Source organism: Amblyraja radiata, chromosome 15 (genome assembly GCF_010909765.2).
Source record: "Amblyraja radiata isolate CabotCenter1 chromosome 15, sAmbRad1.1.pri, whole genome shotgun sequence".
Taxonomy (NCBI): domain Eukaryota; kingdom Metazoa; phylum Chordata; class Chondrichthyes; order Rajiformes; family Rajidae; genus Amblyraja; species Amblyraja radiata.
In genome coordinates, this window is record NC_045970.1 from 18,113,366 (window position 1) to 18,134,991 (window position 21,626).

Consider the following 21,626-nt stretch of genomic DNA (forward strand, 5'->3'; position numbering starts at 1 on the left):
TTCCCTGGCTTCATTGAATAGCCTGATATATATTAATTCCAGTGTAAACAATTTATTCATGTTAAAAGATGCTTAATCCCTTTAGACCGGTTTGTTGTTCTAAAGGGTAACTAGAGAGAAAATAGGGCCCTTCAGAAACTAAAGCAGTCATCTCTGTGTGGAGCTGCAGGAGATGGCCAAGATCCTGGATTAATATTTCTCCTGTTTTCATTGTGGAGAAAGACATGCAGACTGGGGAACTTGGGAGAGTTAACAGAGATGTCTTGAGGACAGATGGTACAAAAGTTAAGGGAATGCTGGAGATCCTTAGGTGTGTGAAGGTAAATAAATCTCCAGGGCCTAATCAGATATAACCGAGGACACTGGGAGGCTAGGGAAGAAATTAACTGACCATAGTTGTCCAGTCTTCATGTCTTTCTCCTCGGTAAAAAGAAGAGAAATACTAATTCAGGACCCTGCCCAATTCCCTGGCTTTCCCTCCTGGGATAAATAAAGTTCTATCGTATCGTATTGTATATGAATCATCATTAGACACAAGTGGGGAAGGACATTGTCAAATCTGAGGAAAGGCATTCTTGCCATAGAGGGAGTACAGAGAAGGTTCACTAGACTGATTCCTGGGATGTCAGGATTTTCATATGAAGAAAGTGGATAAACTTGGCTTGTATTCGCTAGAATTTAGAAGATTGAGGGGGGATCTTATAGAAACGTACAAAATTCTTAAGGGGTTGGACAGGCTAGATGCAGGAAGTTTGTTCCCGATGTTGGGGAAGTCCAGAACAAGTGGTCACAGTTTAAGGATAAAGGGGAAATCTTTTAGGACTGAGATGAGAAAAACATTTTTCACACAGAGAGTGGTGAATCTCTGGGATTCTCTTCCACAGAATGTAGTTGAGGCCAGTTCATTGGCTATATTTAAGAGGGAGTTAGATGTGGCCCTTGTGTCCAAAGGGATCAGGGGGTATGGAGAGAGCAGGATACTGAGTTGAATGATCAGCCATGATCATATTGAATGGCGGTGCAGGCTCGAAGGGCCGAATGGCCTACTCCACCTATTTTCTATGTTTCTATAAGTGAGGTGCCGGAAGACTGGAGGGTGGCCATAGTGGTGCCTCTATTTAAGAATGGCTACATGGGAAAGCTTGGGAACTGTGGACCAGTGAGTCTAACATCCATGGTAGGCAGATACCTGGAGAGTATTCTGAGGGATAAGATATATATGCATTTGGATAGACAGGGGCAGGTTAGGGATAGTCAGCATGATTTTATAGGCGGGAGATCATGACTTTATAGAGTTAGGTTTATAGAGAGTAGAACAAGAGAGGCTGATGAAAAGTGCAAGTCTCAAAGTAGCAGGACACAGAAGTGTGGTCTCACCAATGCCGTACAGCTTCATGATTATGCCTTTGTGATTTTTCCTCCAGCTTTGTTGAGTTAATGTGTTGGTCTGGGCTGGCATAGGTATTGTGTTTTTTAATAGCGCTTCCCTTTTTTTTCAACGACATGATTCCTCAAGCATTGAATTAAATGACTTGCGAGCTTTCATATATTTGATTGTGGCTCAGAACATCCTAGAATCCAAACCAGTCACAGATCCTGAGAGCTTTACTTTCAGTGGAGTTAGATCTCACAGTGGGGTATGGGTTTAGTTGAAACATTAGATCTGTCAAACTGTTTCATGAAACAGCATTTATTCACATAGAATTTTAAAACATTCAGTGAATATTCCTTCATAGTTGCTACTGGAATCAATGTAGTCATGTGGACATTTCGGAAATATTTATGATTTCCATCTGCTGACACACCCATCTTATAGCTTGATGCCCAAAGTTCACCGCACACCTCAGATGAGATCAAAGTTACTCATGATGTGCAAATAATCACAGGTCACAAATGTTTCATTTGTTCAAATTGAACTCTGATAAAGAAAAAATAGGACTAGTATTTACTCAGCATGACGTCTGTGCATTCCAAAAACATTTGACAATCTAAATGCAGTCACTGTTACAGAACTGATAAATGCAAGAGCTATGTCATAGTCATAGGGCAATACAGTGTGGAAACAGGCCTGTCGGCCCGACTTGCTCATACTGGCCAACATGTCCCATCTACATTAGTCCCACCTGCCTGCGTTTGCCCCATGTCCATCTAAACCTATCTTATCCATGTATCTGTCTAAATGTTTCCTAAATGGTGCAATAGTATCTGCCTCATCTAACTCCTGTGGCAGCTTGTTCCATACACCCAGCACCCTTTGTGTAAAGAAGTTACCCCTCAGGTTCCTATTAACCAGGGCTGCCAACATTGGGTGAGAGTTGGGAGTGAGAAATTGCGAGAGACTAAGCCCGAGGGAGTATAGCGACCGGGGGGGGGGGGGGGGGGGGGGGGGGGGGGGGAGGATGTCCCCCTCCCATTGGTATGGAACATTTGCATTTTTCAGCTTGAAATTGTGCAATATGGTGCATACTGTAGCGAGTCTTTTAACTTGCACTTGAATGCAATATATATGCTTTAAATTGGATTGGAGCGTTTTTGAAAGGGGGGAGGCTGTGCGATCACTGATCACTGGCCTTGGGGGTACCCGGTGAGGGAGTGGAGCAACCGAGTGGGGAGAGGGTGTGGAAGAAGGGTGTCCCCCCTCCCAGGGTAGGATCTTTTTTAAATTTGATGTATTAAAATCATGTTTTAGTGCACTGTAGAAGTATGATTTCAATGTTTTTTGTATGAAGTATTTTTAAGAGGTAACTTTTTAAGGGGTAACTTTATCCACACAAAGGGTGATGGGTGTAGGGAACAAGCTGCCAGAGGAGGTAGTTGAGGCAGGGACCATCCCAACATTTAAGAAAAAGTTAGACTGATACATGGATAGGACAGGTTTGGAGGTATGGACCAAATGCAGGTGGCGTAGCTGGGACATGTTGGCGGGTGTGGGCAAGTTGCACCGAAGGGCCTGCTTTCACACTGTATCACTCTATGACTACATTATACCTCCACCATGCATGAATGCTTCAAAATCAAGTGATCTAGTTTTATTGCCATATACTCAAGCATAGAAACATAGAAAATAGGTGCAGGAATAGGCCATCGGCCCTTCGAGCCAGCACTGCCATTCAATATGATCATGGCTATTCATCTAAAATCAGTACCTTTCCTGTTTTTTTCCCCATATCCCTTGATGTCGTTAGCCCCAAGAACTAAATGTAACTCTCTCTTGAAAACATCCAGTGAATTGGCCTGCACTGCCTTCTGTGGCAGAGAATTCCACAGATTCACAACTCTCTGCGTGAAGAAAGTTTGTTCTCATCTCAGTCCTAACTGGCCCCCCCTTTATTCTTAAACTGTGACCCCTGGTTCTGAACGCCCCCAACATCGGGAACATTTTTCCTGCAGTTACAGTAAGTGAAAATCTAGCAGGCAAGCAGGATGCTTTCACCAACCACCCCCATTTGAAGTCCACTATCTTCCACCGTATCTACCCAGTGCTTGGTACTTACTTCCAGCAGCCACTGGTTGTCCTCCAGGATGCACCGAGTCGCAGCCTGATCCATGCCGATCACCTGGGTGAATTTGGCACAGAGACTCTCACGGCAGCGGCGCAACGTTTCGACGCCACCGATGGCCCGGGACTCTTGCACTGAGGCTGCTCCATGGCCGGAGCTGCAGTGAGCGACTCGCCAGCCCGGAAAACACTCTCCAGCCCCGCTCCCCGTCCGCATCTGTCCCCGCCGCTGCTTCTGCTTCCAACACCCGCGGCCCATGCAGTTGATATGAGTTTTGAAATTTTCGTTGATCACAGAATTTCTCACAACAGAGCGAGAGAAATTTGTGATCAGCGTGAGAATTTGGTGTAATGCGTGATTCTCACGCTCAATGCATGGGAGTTGGCAGCCCTGCCTCTCTCCCCCCCTCTCCCTCTCTTCCCCTCTCTCTCTTCCCCTCTCTCTCTCCTCTCTCTCCTCTCTCTCCTCTCTCTCTCCCTTCCTCTTTCTCTCCCCTCTCTCTCTCCCTCCCACCTCACTCTCATCCCTCTCTCTCTCCCCTCTCTCTCTCCCCGTCTCTTCCGCTCTCTCTCCTCTCAACCCCCCTCTCTCTCCCCTCCCCCTCTCTCTCTCCTCTCCCCCTCTCTCTCTCCCCTCCCCCTCTCTCTCCCCTCCCCCTCTCTCTCCCCTCCCCCTCTCTCTCCCCTCCCCCTCTCTCTCCTCTCTCCCCTGTCTCACCCCTCTCACTCTCTCCACTTCCCTCTCTCTCCACTTCCCTCTCTCTCCACTTCCCTCTCTCTCCCCCCTCTCTCTCACCCCTCTCTCTCTTCCCTCTCTCTCTTCCCCCTCTCTCTCCCCTACCTCTCTCCCCCCCTCTCCCTCTTCTCTCTCTCCATTCACGCCCCCTCTGTCTCTCCCCTCTCTCTCCTCTCACCCCCCTCTCTCTCCCCCCTGTCTCCCTGTCTCCTTCCCCTCTCTCTCTCTCTCCACCTCCCTTTGAGAGTCTGTCCCTTTGGCACAGAGACTCTCGCGGCAGTGGCGCAACACCTCCGACGGCTCCGCGGCCCGGGACACTCGCACTGTCCGGAGTGCTCCATGGCCGGAGTTGCAGCGTCAGCCCCGCAAACACTCCACAGCGCCACAAACACTCACCAGTCCTGGCTCCCCGCATCTGTTCTGCTGCTTCTGCTCCCATCCCTCCCGCAGCCCCGGCTCTCCAACACCCGCGGACCATGCAGTTTATCCGAGTTTTGACATTTTCGTTGATCACAACATTTCTCACCACTGAGCGTGAGAAATTTCTGATCAGCGTGAGGGCGTGAGAGTTTGCTTGAGGGCGTGAGTCTCACGCTCAAAGCGTGAGAGTTGGCAGCCCTGTATTAACTCTTTTCCCCCTCACCTTATACCTATGTCCTCTGCTTCCCGATCCCCCTACTCTGGGCAAGAGACCAGGTGGGTTTACCCGATCTATTCCTCTCATGATTTTATACACCCCTATAAGATCACCCCTCATCCTCCTGCACCCCATGGAATAAAGTCCAAGCCTGTTCAGCCTCTCCCTATTGCTCAGGAACTTGAGTCCTGGCAACATCCTTGTAAATATTGTCTGCACCCTTTCCACTTGACAACATCTTTCCTATAACATGGTGCCCAAAACTGAACAAAGTACTCTAAATGTGGCCTACCCAAAATGTTACTGGATATCACTGCAACATGACCTCTCACTTTTATACTCAAAATATGGTTTTGTAAATCCCAATTTTTTTTAAGTTGCAGATGATATAAATCTGAAATGAAACCATAAAATGGAAGAGACACTTAGCAGATCAGGCAGCATATTTGCAAAGAGAAACAGTCAACCTTTAGGTCTGAGACTCTTCATCAGAACTGACAAAGAGTGAAACAAGCTAGGCTAGGTGGCAACAAAAGTGGGGAAGGTCATCAGGTTTTCATTTGCCTTTCTCTGATAGAGTGAAATAATGTGTTGTTAAAGTGCTATGTTTTCGCTGTTTTATCCTATGCTTTCGCTGTGTAATATGTTGCCAGTATTCTGAAGTGTGTGTATAATATTGTTTCCCTACTAAGCCAATCCCAGCAGATCAGAATATACAAACAAAGGAAAACAATAGAGAGCGATGGCAAGCCAGTCCTGTTACAAATGAAAAGAATGAGCGAGTTATCTAAAGTTGGAGAAGTTGAATTGTAATTTATCTTTACTTGCTGTTGGTGAGTGTTAGAGTACTAATCGCTTATTTAACTAAGAATCCCTGCACTGACCCTATCAGAGTGCATGGGATCTGGGGAAAATTAGCGCCATTACACAAAACCCCTGTTTGCCCTTACCACAGCAGTACATCTCAGCAACGTTTGCAGCTGAAATCGCATCAGGAGTGGGAGACGCACTATATCTATATGCCCAAGGAAGGGTCTTATCCTTAAATGCCCCTTTTTCATTCATGTAAGGGAAAAGATAAATTACATTGCAGAAGAAATATCAGCATTAATGGCACAGAATCCTTCACCAAGCCCAAACCTTTTTACTTATTTTTATTTCAGACAAAGTGCACAGCAGATAATGTCCATGTATTTGATCCACACTTTTAAAGAGGGATAATATCCAGTTAACCTTTCTCACCTGAGTTAAAGAGCAGGTTAAAATCCAAGACTGCAAAATAAAGGCAGGCCAAAGGTGGATAAGTGTTTCAATCCATTTTAACTTTTTTCACCAAGAAGATAGGATTTTGCTTGTGGAAAACAGATCCTTTTTTGTTACCTTGCATTCAATCATAACTTTCTTGTTACATGGTTTTTCATTCGAAACAATAAGTGGATTTGACATTTTTATGTCAATTAATGCCATGTAACAAAAGTTTATTTACAAAATAAATTGAATTCATATCGACATTCTTGCCAGGAACGAAACAACAGAACTTCCAAGCATCTGACTACCCTAATTTTGAATTCAGGCTTCAGATATGAAGAGAAAATATACCAATCAAGAGTTGTATACCTTTGAGATTTATTTAGTGTCGAAAGTGAAATAGATTGCAGACATCTGTGTTTGCTCATTTCAAACATCAGTTTGAACTTTAGCCTTTGAAATGGGGTGACAATTTAAGGGTCAAATTTGCACGTGGATTTACCAGTTGAATGTCTTTATAAGACAGGGAATGGAGGGATATGGAGTATGTGCAGGCAGATAAGAGTTGGGCTTGGCACCATGTTCAGCTCAGACATTGTGGGCTGAAGGGCCTGTTCCTGTGCTATGTTCTCAGAATATCATCTATCTTGTGACAGTTTATTATGATTAGGCTGTATTGAAATTGATAGGGCATTTGGCTGATGTTACAAGAAATCTGTAAAGTTAGAAAAGTATAATAAAGTTGACAGAAATTGCACTTGCTGGAGGAAACACATAGGAGCACTGCAAGTTTTCAAAGATTGGCACAGAGTCACAATTTCTATGGTTAATGGAAGCCATTGCCTATCCTTTATCAGAGGTAGTTTTTCCATAATGTTGACGGGAGCTTTTTGCATCATCACATTTGCTTTGAAGGTAGAAACAAAACACTGGCGTAACTCAGCGGGACAGGCAGCCTCTCTAAATAGAAGGAATTGGTGATGTTTCAGGTCAAGTCCCTTCCTCCCTACCCATTATATTTGCTTATTTATTGTAGGTTTGTTTTAGCATTTTCTTAAACTTTTATTTTACTTAAGTTTATGGGTTTGTTTCAGCTTGAAAATCTATTTTAAGTATCTTACATTATTGCGATTCCCATTTCTCTTGCACTTAGGATTGCAGGAATTAGTGAAGAATTATAGAATAATAGCTAAATGGAAATCAGTTTTGACTGGAGACAGGCTGACCAGACACTCCATTACTCAAGTCTGTCCCTGGTCTTCAATAGGAACGCTATTGGTATTGGTAGTATGGATTTATTATTGTAACTTGTACCGAGATAGTGAAAGGCTTTTTTTTGTGCGCTCTTCAATTAAATCAGATCATCAGTATAGTCAAGCCATACAAAAAATACCGCAGATTCTGCAAAGAGAAAAATAACAGAGTGCAGATTATAGTTACAGTATTATAGCATTACGGTTCTAAAGAAAAGCTCTAATGTTTGAAATGAGGTAGGTTGAAAGATCGGGATTATACCCTAGTTTATGGGAGGATTGTTCAGTAGTCTGATAACAGAGGGGAAGAAACTGATGGCATTGCTGGTGAAACTGCTAACAAAGGGATAGAGTCTGGCAGTTCAACTATCTTCAGACTGGTCACATATCTATTCCCAGGCAGACAGAATATTGATGTGTGATTTTGCGATATTTAAAAATTAGTTGGAGATGCTGCGTTGAAGGTGAAATCGTAGAGTAAAATGTCTGTATTTAACCAGCAAAGGAGGAGTCATCAAATGGGTAATAATGTAACAAACTTGTCCAGCAATAAATTAACGTCAACCATTTCAAAGCTCGGTGAAGGGCAAGGTTTTAAATTAAATAAATGTTGACATCTGCCTTTCCATGGTGTGGATATGTCTGTAAAAGCGGAAAGTTTCTATGGGTGACACAAGACTAAGCAGTAACTATTGTGAAGACAACATTTTGAAGCCTATGAGTGTTTTCCTGGTAAATGATATGCCAGGTCGCCTTCCTCATTCATATTTCTTAAAAGTGAATTACTTTCTACATTTATTCTCAGTCCTCACGTAGTATTATTTAGCATTGAGTCTGGTTACTTATCTAGATCCAGACAGACAGGATCAAGAACATGTTAAGCATTCCAATTGATCCTGGCCGCCTGGGAATTGCTAAATGACCAGACGCAATGTGACCTTCCTTCAGATATCAGTGGCAAGGGGCCTATTGAAAAGGATACTTCTCTTTAGGTTTTTTCAATGGTTCAATGATTCTTCATTGTCACATATGCACAGCACAGTGAAATTCTTGCACCCGTCGCCATATCTTGGCACTAAAAGGAGTGTCGCCCAATGTGGAAGAAGAGAACGGGACAATATGGGACAGACAGCATGGTTTTGTCCACTACAGGACATGTCTTACTAAATTGATCAAATGTTTGGAGGAGATGATGAAGGTGTTGATGAGCGTAGGGCGATGGATGGTGTCTGCATACATTTTATTAAGGCATACGATTAAGGCAGGATGATTAAGTTGCATGGGATTCACAGTGACCGGATCATATTCTGAACTGGCTTGCCCAGAGGAGACGGAGTGTAATGGTACAAGGGTGTTATTCTGGCTGGAGGTCTTTGGCCAGTGGTGTTCCACAGGGATCTGTGCTGGGACCTCTATTTTTTTGGCCTATGCATAAATGACTTGGATGTAAATATACTGTTGATGGGCTGGTTAAGAACTTTGCAGATGAAACCAAAATTGATTGAGTTGCGTACAGTGAGGAGAGCTCTGGGACGATACAACGGAATACAAATCAGCCTGCATCGGTTGAGGCATTGAGTATAAGAGTCAGGAAATCATGCTGCAGCTTTATACAACTTTGGTTCGGCTGCATTTAGGTGCAGTTCTGATTGCCTCATTACAGGATGGATCTAGAGGATTTGGAAACCGTGCAGAAGAGGTTTATCAGAATGTTGCTGGATTAGAAGGTAAAGGGAGTTGGGGAGATGCTTTTTTTCCGAAGTATTAAGGGCCTGTCCCACTGAGGTAATTCAAGAGTTCTCCCGAGTTCTCCCCTGATTCGAGCTAGTGTAATGTACGTAGCGGGTATGTAGGAGCTTGTGGATGTCTCATGGATGTACGAGTAATAGTAGGTACTCGAGAAATCCAGTAAACTCATGAAGTTTTTTCAACACTGTGAAAAATATCCACGAGTACAAAAACACTTGTGATGAAAAAAATTGTTACTTTTTACTCGTAGGAGCCGCTACGAGACATCCATGAGCTCTTACGTACCTGCTACGTACATTACACGAGCTCGAATCAGGGGAGAACTCGGGTGAACTCTTGAATTATAATGGGACCGTGTACAGTGGGACAGGCCCTTTAGAAGTTGAAACTTGATAGAAGTATATAAAATTTTGAGGTATAGATAAGGTAGACAGTTGGAACCCTTTTCCCAGGATGGAAATGTTAAAGGCTGGTGGACATAGATTTAAGGTCTGAGAGGGAATGTTTAAAGTAGATGTGAGGGGCAAGTTTTTTTTTATACACAGACAGTGGTGGGTCCCTACAGTGGGTTGGTGGGTGGAAACAGATACAATTGAGGTGTTTAAGAGGCTTTTAGAAAGGCACATGGATATGCAGGGAATGGAGGTATATGGATCACATGCAGGTAGAGGAGATTATATTAACTTGGCATCATATTCTGCATGGACATTGTGGGCAAAGGGTTTGTTCCCGTGCTATACTCAATTTTCTATGGTCCTTCGATGTCAAATTAAAAGTAATGATATTATTACCTAATTAAGCAACTAGGAAAAGGACTGTATTGGTTTTTTTTTAAACTACAGCCATTACATATATATTATCTGAAATAAAAACAGAAAGTCTTGGAAAACCTCAGCAAGTCAGGCAGCATCTATGGAAATGATTAAAGTTTCAGGTCTGAGACCCTTAACTAGAACAGAGCCATGTGTAGGAAAGAACTGCTGATGCTGGTTTAAATCGAAGGTAGACACAAAATGCTGGAGTAACTCAGCGGGTCAAGCAGCATCTCTGGAGAGAAGGAATGGGCGACGTTTCGGGTTAAGAAGGGTCTCGACCCCAAACGTGATCCATTCCTTCTCTCCAGAGATGCTGCCTGACCCGCTGATTTACTCCAGCATTTTGTGTCTACCTTAGAACAGGATCATGATTGCTCACATCTCTAAAGTTCAGTAGAGAAAGGAGACTTTCACATATGTTGTTCAAAAGGGAACTGCAGATGCTGGAATGCTGGACTGAAGAAGTCTGAAGAAGGGTTTTGGCCCGAAACGTCGCCTATTTCCTTCGCTCCATAGATGCTGCTGCACCCGCTGAGTTTCCCCAGCAATTTTGTGTACCTTTCACATATGTTGTTCGGTTAGGTGTACAGTATGTCAAGTTTTGAGGTAAACACAGCAACATATTACACCAAATTGCTTCCCCTTACATTCCCTGTGTTAGAATTATACAGTAGGCAGATAGGTTTCCCAGACAATTATCAGCATAGTCAGGTCTACATAGCAACTACTGAAAATTTGTTGAATCATTTAAATGATTGTACCTCGTACAATCCTGTAATGTTTATTGCTTAATCTGAATTGGAACAATTTAATGTGAGCAGGAAGAGCTTTGTAATCAAAATCATCTCTTCACCATGGAATAGTAATGCTTTGGAAAAGGTATACAACATGAATTGATGACAGAAACTGTGAAGCATCTGTTATCTGCACTTCAATATTATCCAGTAAAACTATGGTAACAGTTTGCTCGCGGGCAAGGTTCAGCCGTCATTGCTCTTTATTGCTATGACTGTTGACACAAAGTTCATTGTTTAGCACTTCCAGATTAATATAGTACCTAGTTGGACTAGGTAACCGACTTATTCTTGCTGAAAGTTGCAATAGAAGCATTTAAATGTGATTTTTGTTACTTTTGACGTTACCTTATTTACAACGGAGGGAAAAAAAGCTATAGGAAATGCCATCGGCAAGGAAAAAATTAATGTTTATGGCTGGATTTTCTGTCAGTCTGGGAACCTGCATGATAATATCTGCAATAATGGCAACGAATGCATGGGTCGACACCGTCGTAGGCTGTGAAAACCAAAGTGGCGATGCGTATGGAGAATTGAAACTTAAATATGGGCTATTTGAAGGTTTGCGTACCAAAGCTGGTTGTCCGATCCTCATTGGTGACGGGAATATCAATGGTAATTCTACGTTTTTTCATACAGTAGTTTTGAGATTTACACGATAACTTAAATATTCATATTCAGTTGTAGAAAAGAACATATGCGGCCATATGTTCTTCAGTGTTTGTACTGGTTTTTTGATAGTGCTCTCCAATTAGTTCCGCTCTCTTGATTCTTCTTCTTGTGATTACATGTTTTTCTCCTTCAGAGCATTTATCAAGATTGATGAAAAAATGTTAAATTCTGTAGTAACTATTTTCAATTATTAATCTACTATGTCACATTTTTGCTTTTGTATCAATCTATCCTTGACAATATAAATGTACTGTTAAATTCTGATTCAAGGGCACTAATATTTTCTGCTGTTCTACAAATGCACCAAGCATATTTGCAACAAAATATAATTCTTACAGTGAAATATAATTCTTACATGAAAATGGAGCAAGACATGAAACTTCTTCCCCACTTTAGTCTTAGAGACACAAGGGTGTTTTTAGGGTTTGAAGCCTAGCCTTTTATTCTGCTTCCATCTCTCACAAGGACCATCCGGTTAAAAGTGTTGGTAGCTTTGATATAAGACAGGCAATGATAGCAGTGGCTATCCAGAAAGGAGTTCAGTGGTAGGGTGAGGGTGGTTGGGAGCGGCAAGGAATGGGGTGCGGCTGGTGGCAGAGTTGTAAGTAGCGAGCCCCCTTAAACTATACATTACTTTTTAGGCTTTGGCTCCAGGCAAAACCCTCTTCAAATATATCACTTTTTTAGACTTTTAATGATACAATGCGGAAACAGGCCCTTTTGCCCACCGATCCCCTCCACCCTGTACACTAATATGGATATACTGCTTCAATAATGTGTGATATGTCACTTCCTCTTTTCTTATCTAACACTGCACTGGTCATAAAAACACATTTCTTAGATACTAATTCAGTTGAAATCCAGTTAAGATAAATTCTCTGACTCTAATGGAAACTGAATTGATGGAAACACTCAGCCGGTCAGGCCAGATTGATGAAGAATCATATGTCATTTCATATTTCATATGTTAAGAATGAATTCCCAATCTTCCAATCTGCCTCATTGGGGATCTTACACTTTTTTAACATTTTAACTTTCTCTGAACTGGTTATTTACTCCTTTGTACTACCAGATGTACTCGTGTATGATATGATTTGCCTGGATAGAAACCAAAACAAAATGTTTCACTGTATCTCAGTATATGTCACAATAATAAACCAATACTAATACTGTCTTTTGGGAGAAAAAACAGAGTTAACATTTAGGTCAATGACCTTCCACCAGAACTTAGAGATAAAGTTAGAGATATATAGGGTTTCTAGTTGCATAAAAATTGGAATAGGTGGAGACTGAAATGGGGAAACTCTGATATGGTGATGGACAGACGGGAGGTATTGAATGGCACTTAATTGGAATGAGGTGGAAAAAAGTTGATTCAGGCCCGTGAATAATTAAAGGTCTGAAGGAGATCATAGAATTGTAGAATTGTCCAACCAGTGAACACCCATCCATTTTAATCCAATAGCACTTGGTTCATATCCCTCTCTGATTCAGTGATTCAAATGCTCATCAAAATACTTCTTAAATGCTGTCCATCAAAACACTTCTTAAATCCAACCCAGTTTCAATCATTCTCTCAAGCCATGCATTTCAGGTACTTGCCATTCTCTGGATGAAGAATACACAAGAATACTCTTATAACCACTCTAAATCTCCTCCCCCTTACTCTAAGCCGATGTATTGTGGTTTTATCTATCTGTGTAATGGAGAAAAGATTTCTGCAGTGTACAAACTATAATACTGATAATTTGATATACATCAATTATGTCCCCACTTAACCTCCTCCACTCAGGGTAAACATTCCTAACTTCTCCAGGCTCTCCTCAGATCTGAACTGGTCCATCCCTGACAACATAGTGATGAATCTCCTCTGCACCCTCTCCAGTACTCTCACATCATTACAATAGTTGATGATCAGAACTACATGCAATACTCCAGCTGAGGTCTGACCAATCTTTTATAAAATTGGAGCGTAAACCACTTACTCTTATTCAGTGCCCCAACATATGAAGGATGGTATGATTCCCTAACCATGTTATTTACATGCATTGCCACCTTCAAGGACCTATCGATTGTACTCCAAGGTCCTCAATGATCCACAAGACCTTAACATTCATGATGTGTATCCTAGCCTCATTCATGCTCACAATGCATCACCTGGCATTTGTCAGGATTTAGCCTTATCATCCATCTATACAGGAAGGAAGACGCTCCCTCCCCCACGACTCGGGCAGATGGGTCTCGTCAGCCTGGGAAGGCAGTCCATCTAGGAGAGGGAAAAACTCTGATTTAAAACCTCCACTGCCTTGAAGCCATCTCCGATCATGGAAAAGGCTCCAGGAGTAAACCTCAAGAAAATCCGGAGTCGGAGCCCCAAAGGCAGTTCGTCGTTGTCTACAACCTCGCTCTGGCAGCTCCTGCGACGGCGCTGGTGTCAAACTGTAACGGCCCTGCTGTTCCTTTGGATCGATCAGCGGCGTGGAGAGGGGGGACGTGCTGCATGGGCAACAGCCTGTCCTCCATATGACATCGCCCAGGCTTGCATCCGACCAGGATGCATCACCCATGGTCAGTCATGACCGAGGGGGGCCAACTAAACACTGTAAATGGCTCAATTGTAATCATGTTTTGTCTTTCTGCCGACTGGTTAGCATGCAACAAAAGCTTTTCACTGTACTTTGGTACACGTGACAATAAACTAAACTGAAACCATATGCCATTTTTAAGCCAATTTCACCAACATATCAATATCTTTCTACAGTCTAAGACTACCTTCCACACTATCAGCAACAACAATTATAACTGTTTGAACCAGTCCCCCATATAAGACCTTGTCCAAGGGTTTACTGAAGTCCATGTAAATCATGTCCACTGCCCTACCATCATCGATATGATTGTTACTTCTGCACAGACTTCAATGAAATTGGGCACAGGGGATCTGCCCTTGATGAAGCCATGAAGGCTCCGTCTGATTATACACTGCCCTACCAAGTTATCATTAATCCTCTCCCTCAGAATTCTTTCCAGTATCTTTCCTACCGATCATGTTCGGCTCACTGGCGTTAGTTACCAAGCTTCTCCCTGCTGCCTTTCTTGAAAAGAGAGATCCTGTTTGCTATCTTCCATTCATCTGGTACTTCATTTTTGGCTAACAAACATTTAAAAAATCTCTGCCAGAGCTCCAGTGCTCTTTTCCTTTGCCTCCCAGAGCAGCCCATGATAAATCCCATCTGGTTCTGAGGATTTATACACATTTAACCCACTTATTGAGTGCCTCTCTTTATTTTTCGAGACCTCCACCAGATTTTCCTATCTCTTTACTGAATTCTCCAGTTACAAAGTCTGTCTCCTTTATGAACATTAACGAAGAGTATTAATTTATATGCCTCACTACCATCTGGTTCCAAGCTGCGATTGCCCCTGTTCTCCCTAATGAGCCCTACTTTTCTCCCTGGTTATTCTTTTGCAATTAATATCCTTTCAGATGTCTTCAAATTTACCTTCCCCCTGTCTGTTAATGATTTCTCCTAACTCCAAATAGCCGTTCTACTTTAAAAATGCCTCCCAACAACTTTTACACTCATGACTGGCCTCCTCATCAGCTCTCTGCAGTTCTCAGATACCTCAATAGACCTACCCCTGGACCACGTGCCTATCAATGGACAACTTACGAACTGTCAGAGATCTCATCACATCAGGAGATCTCCCCTCTACAGCCTCCAAACTTGATAGTGCCCTGGCCTTACACTTCCACTGCTATCTCATATTCAAAATCCAAAAGCAGGATTGTCCTGGTAAACCTATTGTCTCTGCCCCACTGAACTTATCTTCTCTTATCTTGCCTCTATACTGGCTCCCCTTGCTCAGTCCCTTTGCACATTCATCCGGGACACTCACATGCCTTCTGCCAATTTAACAACTTCAGTTTCCCCATTCCCCACTGCCTCATCTCCGTTATGCATGCTCAGTCTTTATAGACCTCTATCGCCATCATGAAGGTCTTGAAGTCATCTTCGGTAGTTATAATTCAGTTTAGTTTAGTCCAGAGATTCAGCGCGGAAACAGGTCCTTTAGCTCACTGAATCCGCACCTACCAGCGATCCCCGCACATACACTTTATACACTTGGGACAATTTTACATTTATACATTTATACCAAGCCAATTAACCTACAAACCTGTATGTCTTTGAAGTGTGGGAAGAAACCGAAGATCTCGGAGAAAACCCACGCAGTTTATGCGGAGAACGTACAAACTCTGTACATGCGTAGCCGGGATCAAGCCCGGGTCTCTGCTGCTGCAAGACAGTAACTCCATCGCTACGCCACCGTGCACCCAACTTTCTGCAACAAGAACTTTGCAACTGCTTTTTGTCTTGTTTTTGCAACAAAGATCCCACTGGTTCCCCTCTACCAACACTCTCATCCACCTGGCAGAACATTTTCATATCATGAATAACCGCTTTCAAAAGGGAAGACTGTAACTCTCTAGGAAATAATATCCTTATATTATTTAGTAGTGAGAGATAAAAAAAATGGCATAAAAGACCAGGTGTCCAGTCTTTACAAGGTAGAGGTGGTTGTGTCATATTACAACAATGCCCAATCTGTCAGCATGGTCCGTGCCAAAGTTGAGTCTGGTCTGCAGCTAGCAGTGTGCTGCAAGTTCAGAAGGGTTAGATTAGAGTAAGTTAGTGGAGTGGAAATGTTGAAACAATTAATGTCACTTCAGCAGAAGCTCTGTTCTTGATTTCTATTCCCAGAAGATAAATTAAATTTGCCTTAATCTGGTTTGGATTTTAGTTATGCAGCAGAGCAGTAAGATATATCACAAGATGTGTTTCCAAATCCCCAATAGAATTAACTGATTTAATTTATACTTTTATATTATCATTAAGAGCAGACCAAATAAGCCAAACTCACAAAACGATCACTACCTCAAAGCCACAGGGCACAGTTTATCAATATTGTAGTACAGATTATTAGAAGCTCTAAATTATACATTATCTTCCTTCAACATTTTCAAGGGAAACCCATTTACATAATTTCTTGAAAATAGGTGATTAGGTTCATGGATTTTGTATATCATGAGAACAAGTTCTGACTCTTATCTTGACTTCCTTTGGAGTGCTCCATTAATGCCCAGTGTAAGCGTAAAGAAAAGAACCATCTTTTTTTGATTGGGCACATTGCACCATTTAAGATTCCATAATGAATTTAATAATCCACTGCCTGTCTTCTAGTACCTGCCCTTTGCTTCCTCCATTATTGATATTCATAGACACACTCGCCAGGTAATTTCTCTTCACAGATGTGGCTATAACTTCTCATTTCAACTTGTTGACTATTCTTCTTTTCTGTCTCTAATTACTGATGTTTAAAATAATTGTTGCCTTGCCAACATTGGTCTCCTTGTCACCCCTATTCTTCCCTACTGTGCAAATTAAATCACATTTGTTTTCTAATATTTCCATTCCTGATGAAATGTCCTTGATCCAAAACGTTGACTCTGTTTGTATCCTCAGCTTGAGCTGTTGTAAACTTCCAGCATTGTATATTTAATTTCTGATTTACAGCATCTGTAGTTTTTTTGCATAATCATAACACTTATTGTGTACTTTTTCCTTTCAGTTTTGGAATGTCTTGAAAATGGAGGAAGTGCAAGAGTTATCCACATCCTAGTTATCCTGTTCCTTGTTTTTGGACTGTTGTTTTCACTGCTAAGTGCCATTGTGACCTTTTACAACAGTGTCAGTAATCCATATGAAAACATCTGTGGACCTATCAGTATTTATGCATGTAGCTCCATTAGCTGTAAGTAAGCATGAATGAATGTATGTATGAGTGCTGGAATTGTAGTAATTCCTTCATTTTGTTAAATTACTAAAGGTAGACTCTTCTGCTACTTGCAATTTATTATGATTCAACTAGTCAGTGTAACATGGTATCATTTTGACTTTTCTTGAAAACTGTAATAAGATGGTATAATTCCCAGAATAGTTTCATATAACAAGCTTTGTTTGTCCTATCTAAGCAATTATCAAGGAGTATATTTTGAATAATAAAACATACACTGCTTATATATGATCTACAGAAAGCTTCTCTGGTAACACTAGTGAGCAATATTGATTCAGCTACCTGAAAAAATTCCTAAGAATTCGGTTGCCCATAAAACCCTGTGCTAAAATAGTAATGAGTTGGGAATTATTCAAACTGTACCAGAGCCAAGGTTGCATGATGTTTGGATGCATAACACATTAACGCAGAGAATTGCAATCATGATTTTTCCCATCATGATATATTTCATACTTAACAGATTAAGTAAATGTGACCCTTTGAGATGTGAGGATGTCCAGTCATCTGAATCCAAAACTATACACAATCATCATCACCATTTGCACACTTCTCCACTTGATTGTTTGGCTGTTGCTTCCATGCACCGACTTATTAAATTGCACTTCGAAAGCATCTAAAATATTATTTTTCTTTTCAACTATGTTAACATTTCCTTTTGTTAACTCACCACAAACACAGAACAGTAGAGTATAGGAATAGGCCTTTTATCCCACAATTTCCATGCCGAGCATATGGCAAGTTCAACTACTTTGCACCTTTCTTAATGCAAGTAATCTGTGATCACACTAATCTATTTGTAGCACTCCAGCAATAATGCTCTTAGCAAACCAACAAATGGTTAGCACCTTCTGTTTGAAAGCTCATCTCATCCATTGGAGAACGTGTCTGACTTTGCTGTGCTTTGAATAAACAACTACAATTAGGAATGTGCCCTTTACTTACTGCAAATTAATAACTTCTGTTTTAGTTAAGAGTGGTGCATGCTAGAATTATGCTAGATTTCCCCATCATTGGCCTTCAAAGACATTTAACTTGGATTTTAAATTATTTTTAAAGATACACATTAAACAGTTTTTCTGCCCATGGAAATAAATTTTATGCAGTCCATAGGACCAATATTCATAAATATTATGCCGAATTAATAAATTTCCTTTAAAAAATGGAAGCCAGAAAACTACAGAGGTTTGAAATCTGAAATACAAAGTTAAATTGCTAGAAACATTGAATTAGACAGCTTCTGAGAAAAGAGAAATTAATTCAATTCAGGCTTCAATAAGCGAGTTTGGTATTCCGACTGTGCATGCCCAGGTCACAGGTCACTCGCGATAAATATTCTCGGCAGCTATGCTGCTTCGTGTATACAGACCTGCGTTTCATCCATAGCCATGATCAAACCCAGGTCTCCAGCACTGCAAGCGCTGTTGAATTGCTACTGAACCGTTCCCATCCCCTTCCTAGTGTCCCATCCCTGTCCGGGGGCAGCCAGAGATGTCCGCAGTGACCCTGGACAGACGGGACACCGGTCCGGAGCAGTGGCGGCCCAGGCTTACAGCCAGCATGGAAAAGAAGCGCTAACTCCAGCTCAACTCTGCCTGTCCCGCCGGGTTAACCGACAGCCCTGGACTGACGGTCCGTGCTGGCTGTAAACCTGAGGCCACCACTGCTTTGGGCTGGTGACCCATCAGTCCAGGGCTGTCAGTTAACTCGGCGGGACAGGCAGAGTTGAGCTGGAGTTAGCGCTTCTTCTCTGGGCTGGCTGTAAGCCTGGGCCCGTCACTGCTCGTGACAACCGGGTTAGATCCTGACTACAGATGAAACACAGGTCTGTACACACGCAGCAGTTCAGCTGCCAAGATTGTCTCTCCGTCCGTCCAGCCTCTCCCCATTTCACACCTGCATCTGCCCCCTCTCTCTCGCTGTTACACCCCGCTCTCCCGCTACCTGGCACCCTTGTTCCTCAGATTAAATATATTTTTACACATAAATTATGAATAAAGATAAGAATTTTTACACAGTTTACACAGCCAGCGCTTCGATCGCTTTTTCTTTATCACGAATGACCTTTGACAAATCCCATGACTCCTCGCATTTTTCGGAATACCGAACTCGCTTATAGAGTTAACATTTCAAGTGTCTTTCCACAGATGCTGCCTGACCTGCTGAGTGATTTCAACATTTTCTGGTTTTATGATGAATTGGCTTCTATCTTAAGCCCATGTACATATCCCAAATTTTAAAAAAATATTTAAAACAATTGATGTGTTTAGCTTTCTGGTATGCTGTTTTTAACTTGATTGATGCTTGGGATTCTGAATCATTTCATTGTTATTATATACAAGATCACTTGCAGAATGTGCTTGAGCCAAATTTATGTCAGAAAAGAAAATCCAAAACACAGAGACAATTTAATTTTTGTGGGCAGATTTCATCTGGGTCACCCTTCAACCTCACCAGAAAATTCATGAAAATAACTGTAATCAGATGGAAAATCTAGCTTACAAATTATATACATTAAGGAAAGAGAAATCTCAGAAAGCAAGGCAAACTTGTTTTTTAAGTACATTCCCTTTCAAAGTTGTTAAACACGATCTATTATTTTTTTTTAATATATTAATAGTTGTGATTTAACTCTGAAAATATATCAAAGCTCTTTAAGTATGAGATAATGAGAGAAACCTTGTTTTCTTTAGGTATTTCAACGTTTTTGGCGATGATTCTGTTTGCAGCAAATACAGCAGCAAATAATTTATCAACAATACTGGTGAAGAATTCCATCAAAGGGAGCCTGGTTACATTGGCACATAAGACTAATAGTTATGAGTACTCATTTTGGCTTATCCTGCTCTCACTGGCACTCAGTGTTTCCACGATTGGAATTACCTACGCGTATCAACATGCAAACTACAGCATAGAAAGAGAACAAAAAAGACCAACTGAAAATGCAACCAATGATGTTTTCATGTACTAGTTTGTGTGGACTAGGAAATTTGAAACTATTGTGAGAAATATTATAGAAGTGACGGGTCATTTGTTGGGATATCTACTGGCCATGTGATTGCCATAAAGCAAACATACAGAGAGAATGCCAACATTGTTATTCTTTCATTTCATTTCACCACTTTTTATACACAGACATATGCTGCAGACTGCTACCCTCTACTGACAAAACAAGAATCACAATGGAATGAAATATCCCACAAAACAACACGTATTTCACTAAATATAAACTTATTCCTGAGGGTAACTTCCAGATTTTTGAAGTTGAAGCAATGATTACAAGCTGCTCAGAACATGATGTCAAATAGTGTGGAGGCTGATTTTTCGTTGCCCTGTATTACATTGCTGGGATTAATTGATTCAATGCATTAGACCAACTCCCATCACTTTCCTGGAATGGGCACGTGCACAAAATATGGTGGAAACACAATCCTTACCTTCTTGATAGCTTTAAATTTAATAACACATTCTCATTATGCTCTGCACAACATGTGCTGCCTATTAAATTATGGCAGGTCAGCGGAAAACATTTACCGAATTGAAAATTGGGTCTTAGGTCACAATTATAAATTCTGTATGGTTAATATTACCTTACAACAACAAAATGAAAAGTGCTAACCTTCTGTTGGCTGTAATTACAACTTCAAAATTGAAAATAACTACCCAGCACAATGTACAATATCTGCAAGATAACATGTACAAGTAATGGTACAAATGATATTGAAATAAGTGATAATTATTATGAATAACTTAAGTTAATTGAAAAGTGCAGACGGCATGTGAAGAGTGCAATTATTATTCAGTTTTGCGTAGCATATGGAAATCTAGCAACATATGTTTATTTATTTTGAAGAACACCAGCACTATATTATACAGTGCCTAAAAGATGGCGATGTAACATCACATTTTTTACATATTAAAATTTCAGTGTTACAGATAAACCCGTACTGATTATCGTTGAGTGGACAGAATCTAATGCACTGAAAAAGATATTTATCGAAACTGCAATATGGCATCAAATTTGCTTTGGAAATCTCTTTATTATAAAATGTTATTAATCACTGCATACTTTAATGGAACTCAAGTGACATCTTTAAAACAGATATTGACTTTTTATTTGAATGTCTAAGTAAAAATGCTGTGTAAACTATAGTATGCCAACATGAATTATGACAATAGAATTTTCCAAACATTTCTGTGCTATTTAGCAATGTTAGCACTGATTCCAGATACTTTGATAATAAAATATTCAGTTCCAAATTTATAAGGACAAACATTTTTGATTGGAACGATGAACTTTTAAAAGCTTTACCTTTGACAGTCTAGTTTTGAACTGGACTTGACTTCATTATTTTCTGAAAACTTAGTTACAA

General features: G+C 41.1%; 1 protein-coding gene across 1 annotated transcript; it reads left to right on the forward strand.

Moving 5' to 3' along the window:
• Window positions 1-11,114: 11,114 nt before the first annotated feature.
• Window positions 11,115-20,298, forward strand: clrn3 (clarin 3). The gene is made up of 3 exons (XM_033034751.1): window positions 11,115-11,346; window positions 17,032-17,214; window positions 19,947-20,298. Exons 1-3 carry the CDS (start codon window positions 11,115-11,117, stop codon window positions 20,222-20,224), a joined length of 693 nt encoding a protein of 230 aa, XP_032890642.1. The 3' UTR covers window positions 20,225-20,298.
• Window positions 20,299-21,626: the final 1,328 nt, after the last annotated feature.

Excerpts from the sequence above, each read along its gene's own strand:
- clrn3 (XM_033034751.1), top strand. The coding sequence starts at position 11,115 with ATGCCATCGGCAAGGAAAAAATTAATGTTTATGGCTGGATTTTCTGTC. Across the intron at positions 11,347-17,031 it reads TGGTGACGGGAATATCAATG|TTTTGGAATGTCTTGAAAAT; the intron begins GTAATTCTACGT and ends TTTTCCTTTCAG. Across the intron at positions 17,215-19,946 it reads TGCATGTAGCTCCATTAGCT|GTATTTCAACGTTTTTGGCG; the intron begins GTAAGTAAGCAT and ends TGTTTTCTTTAG.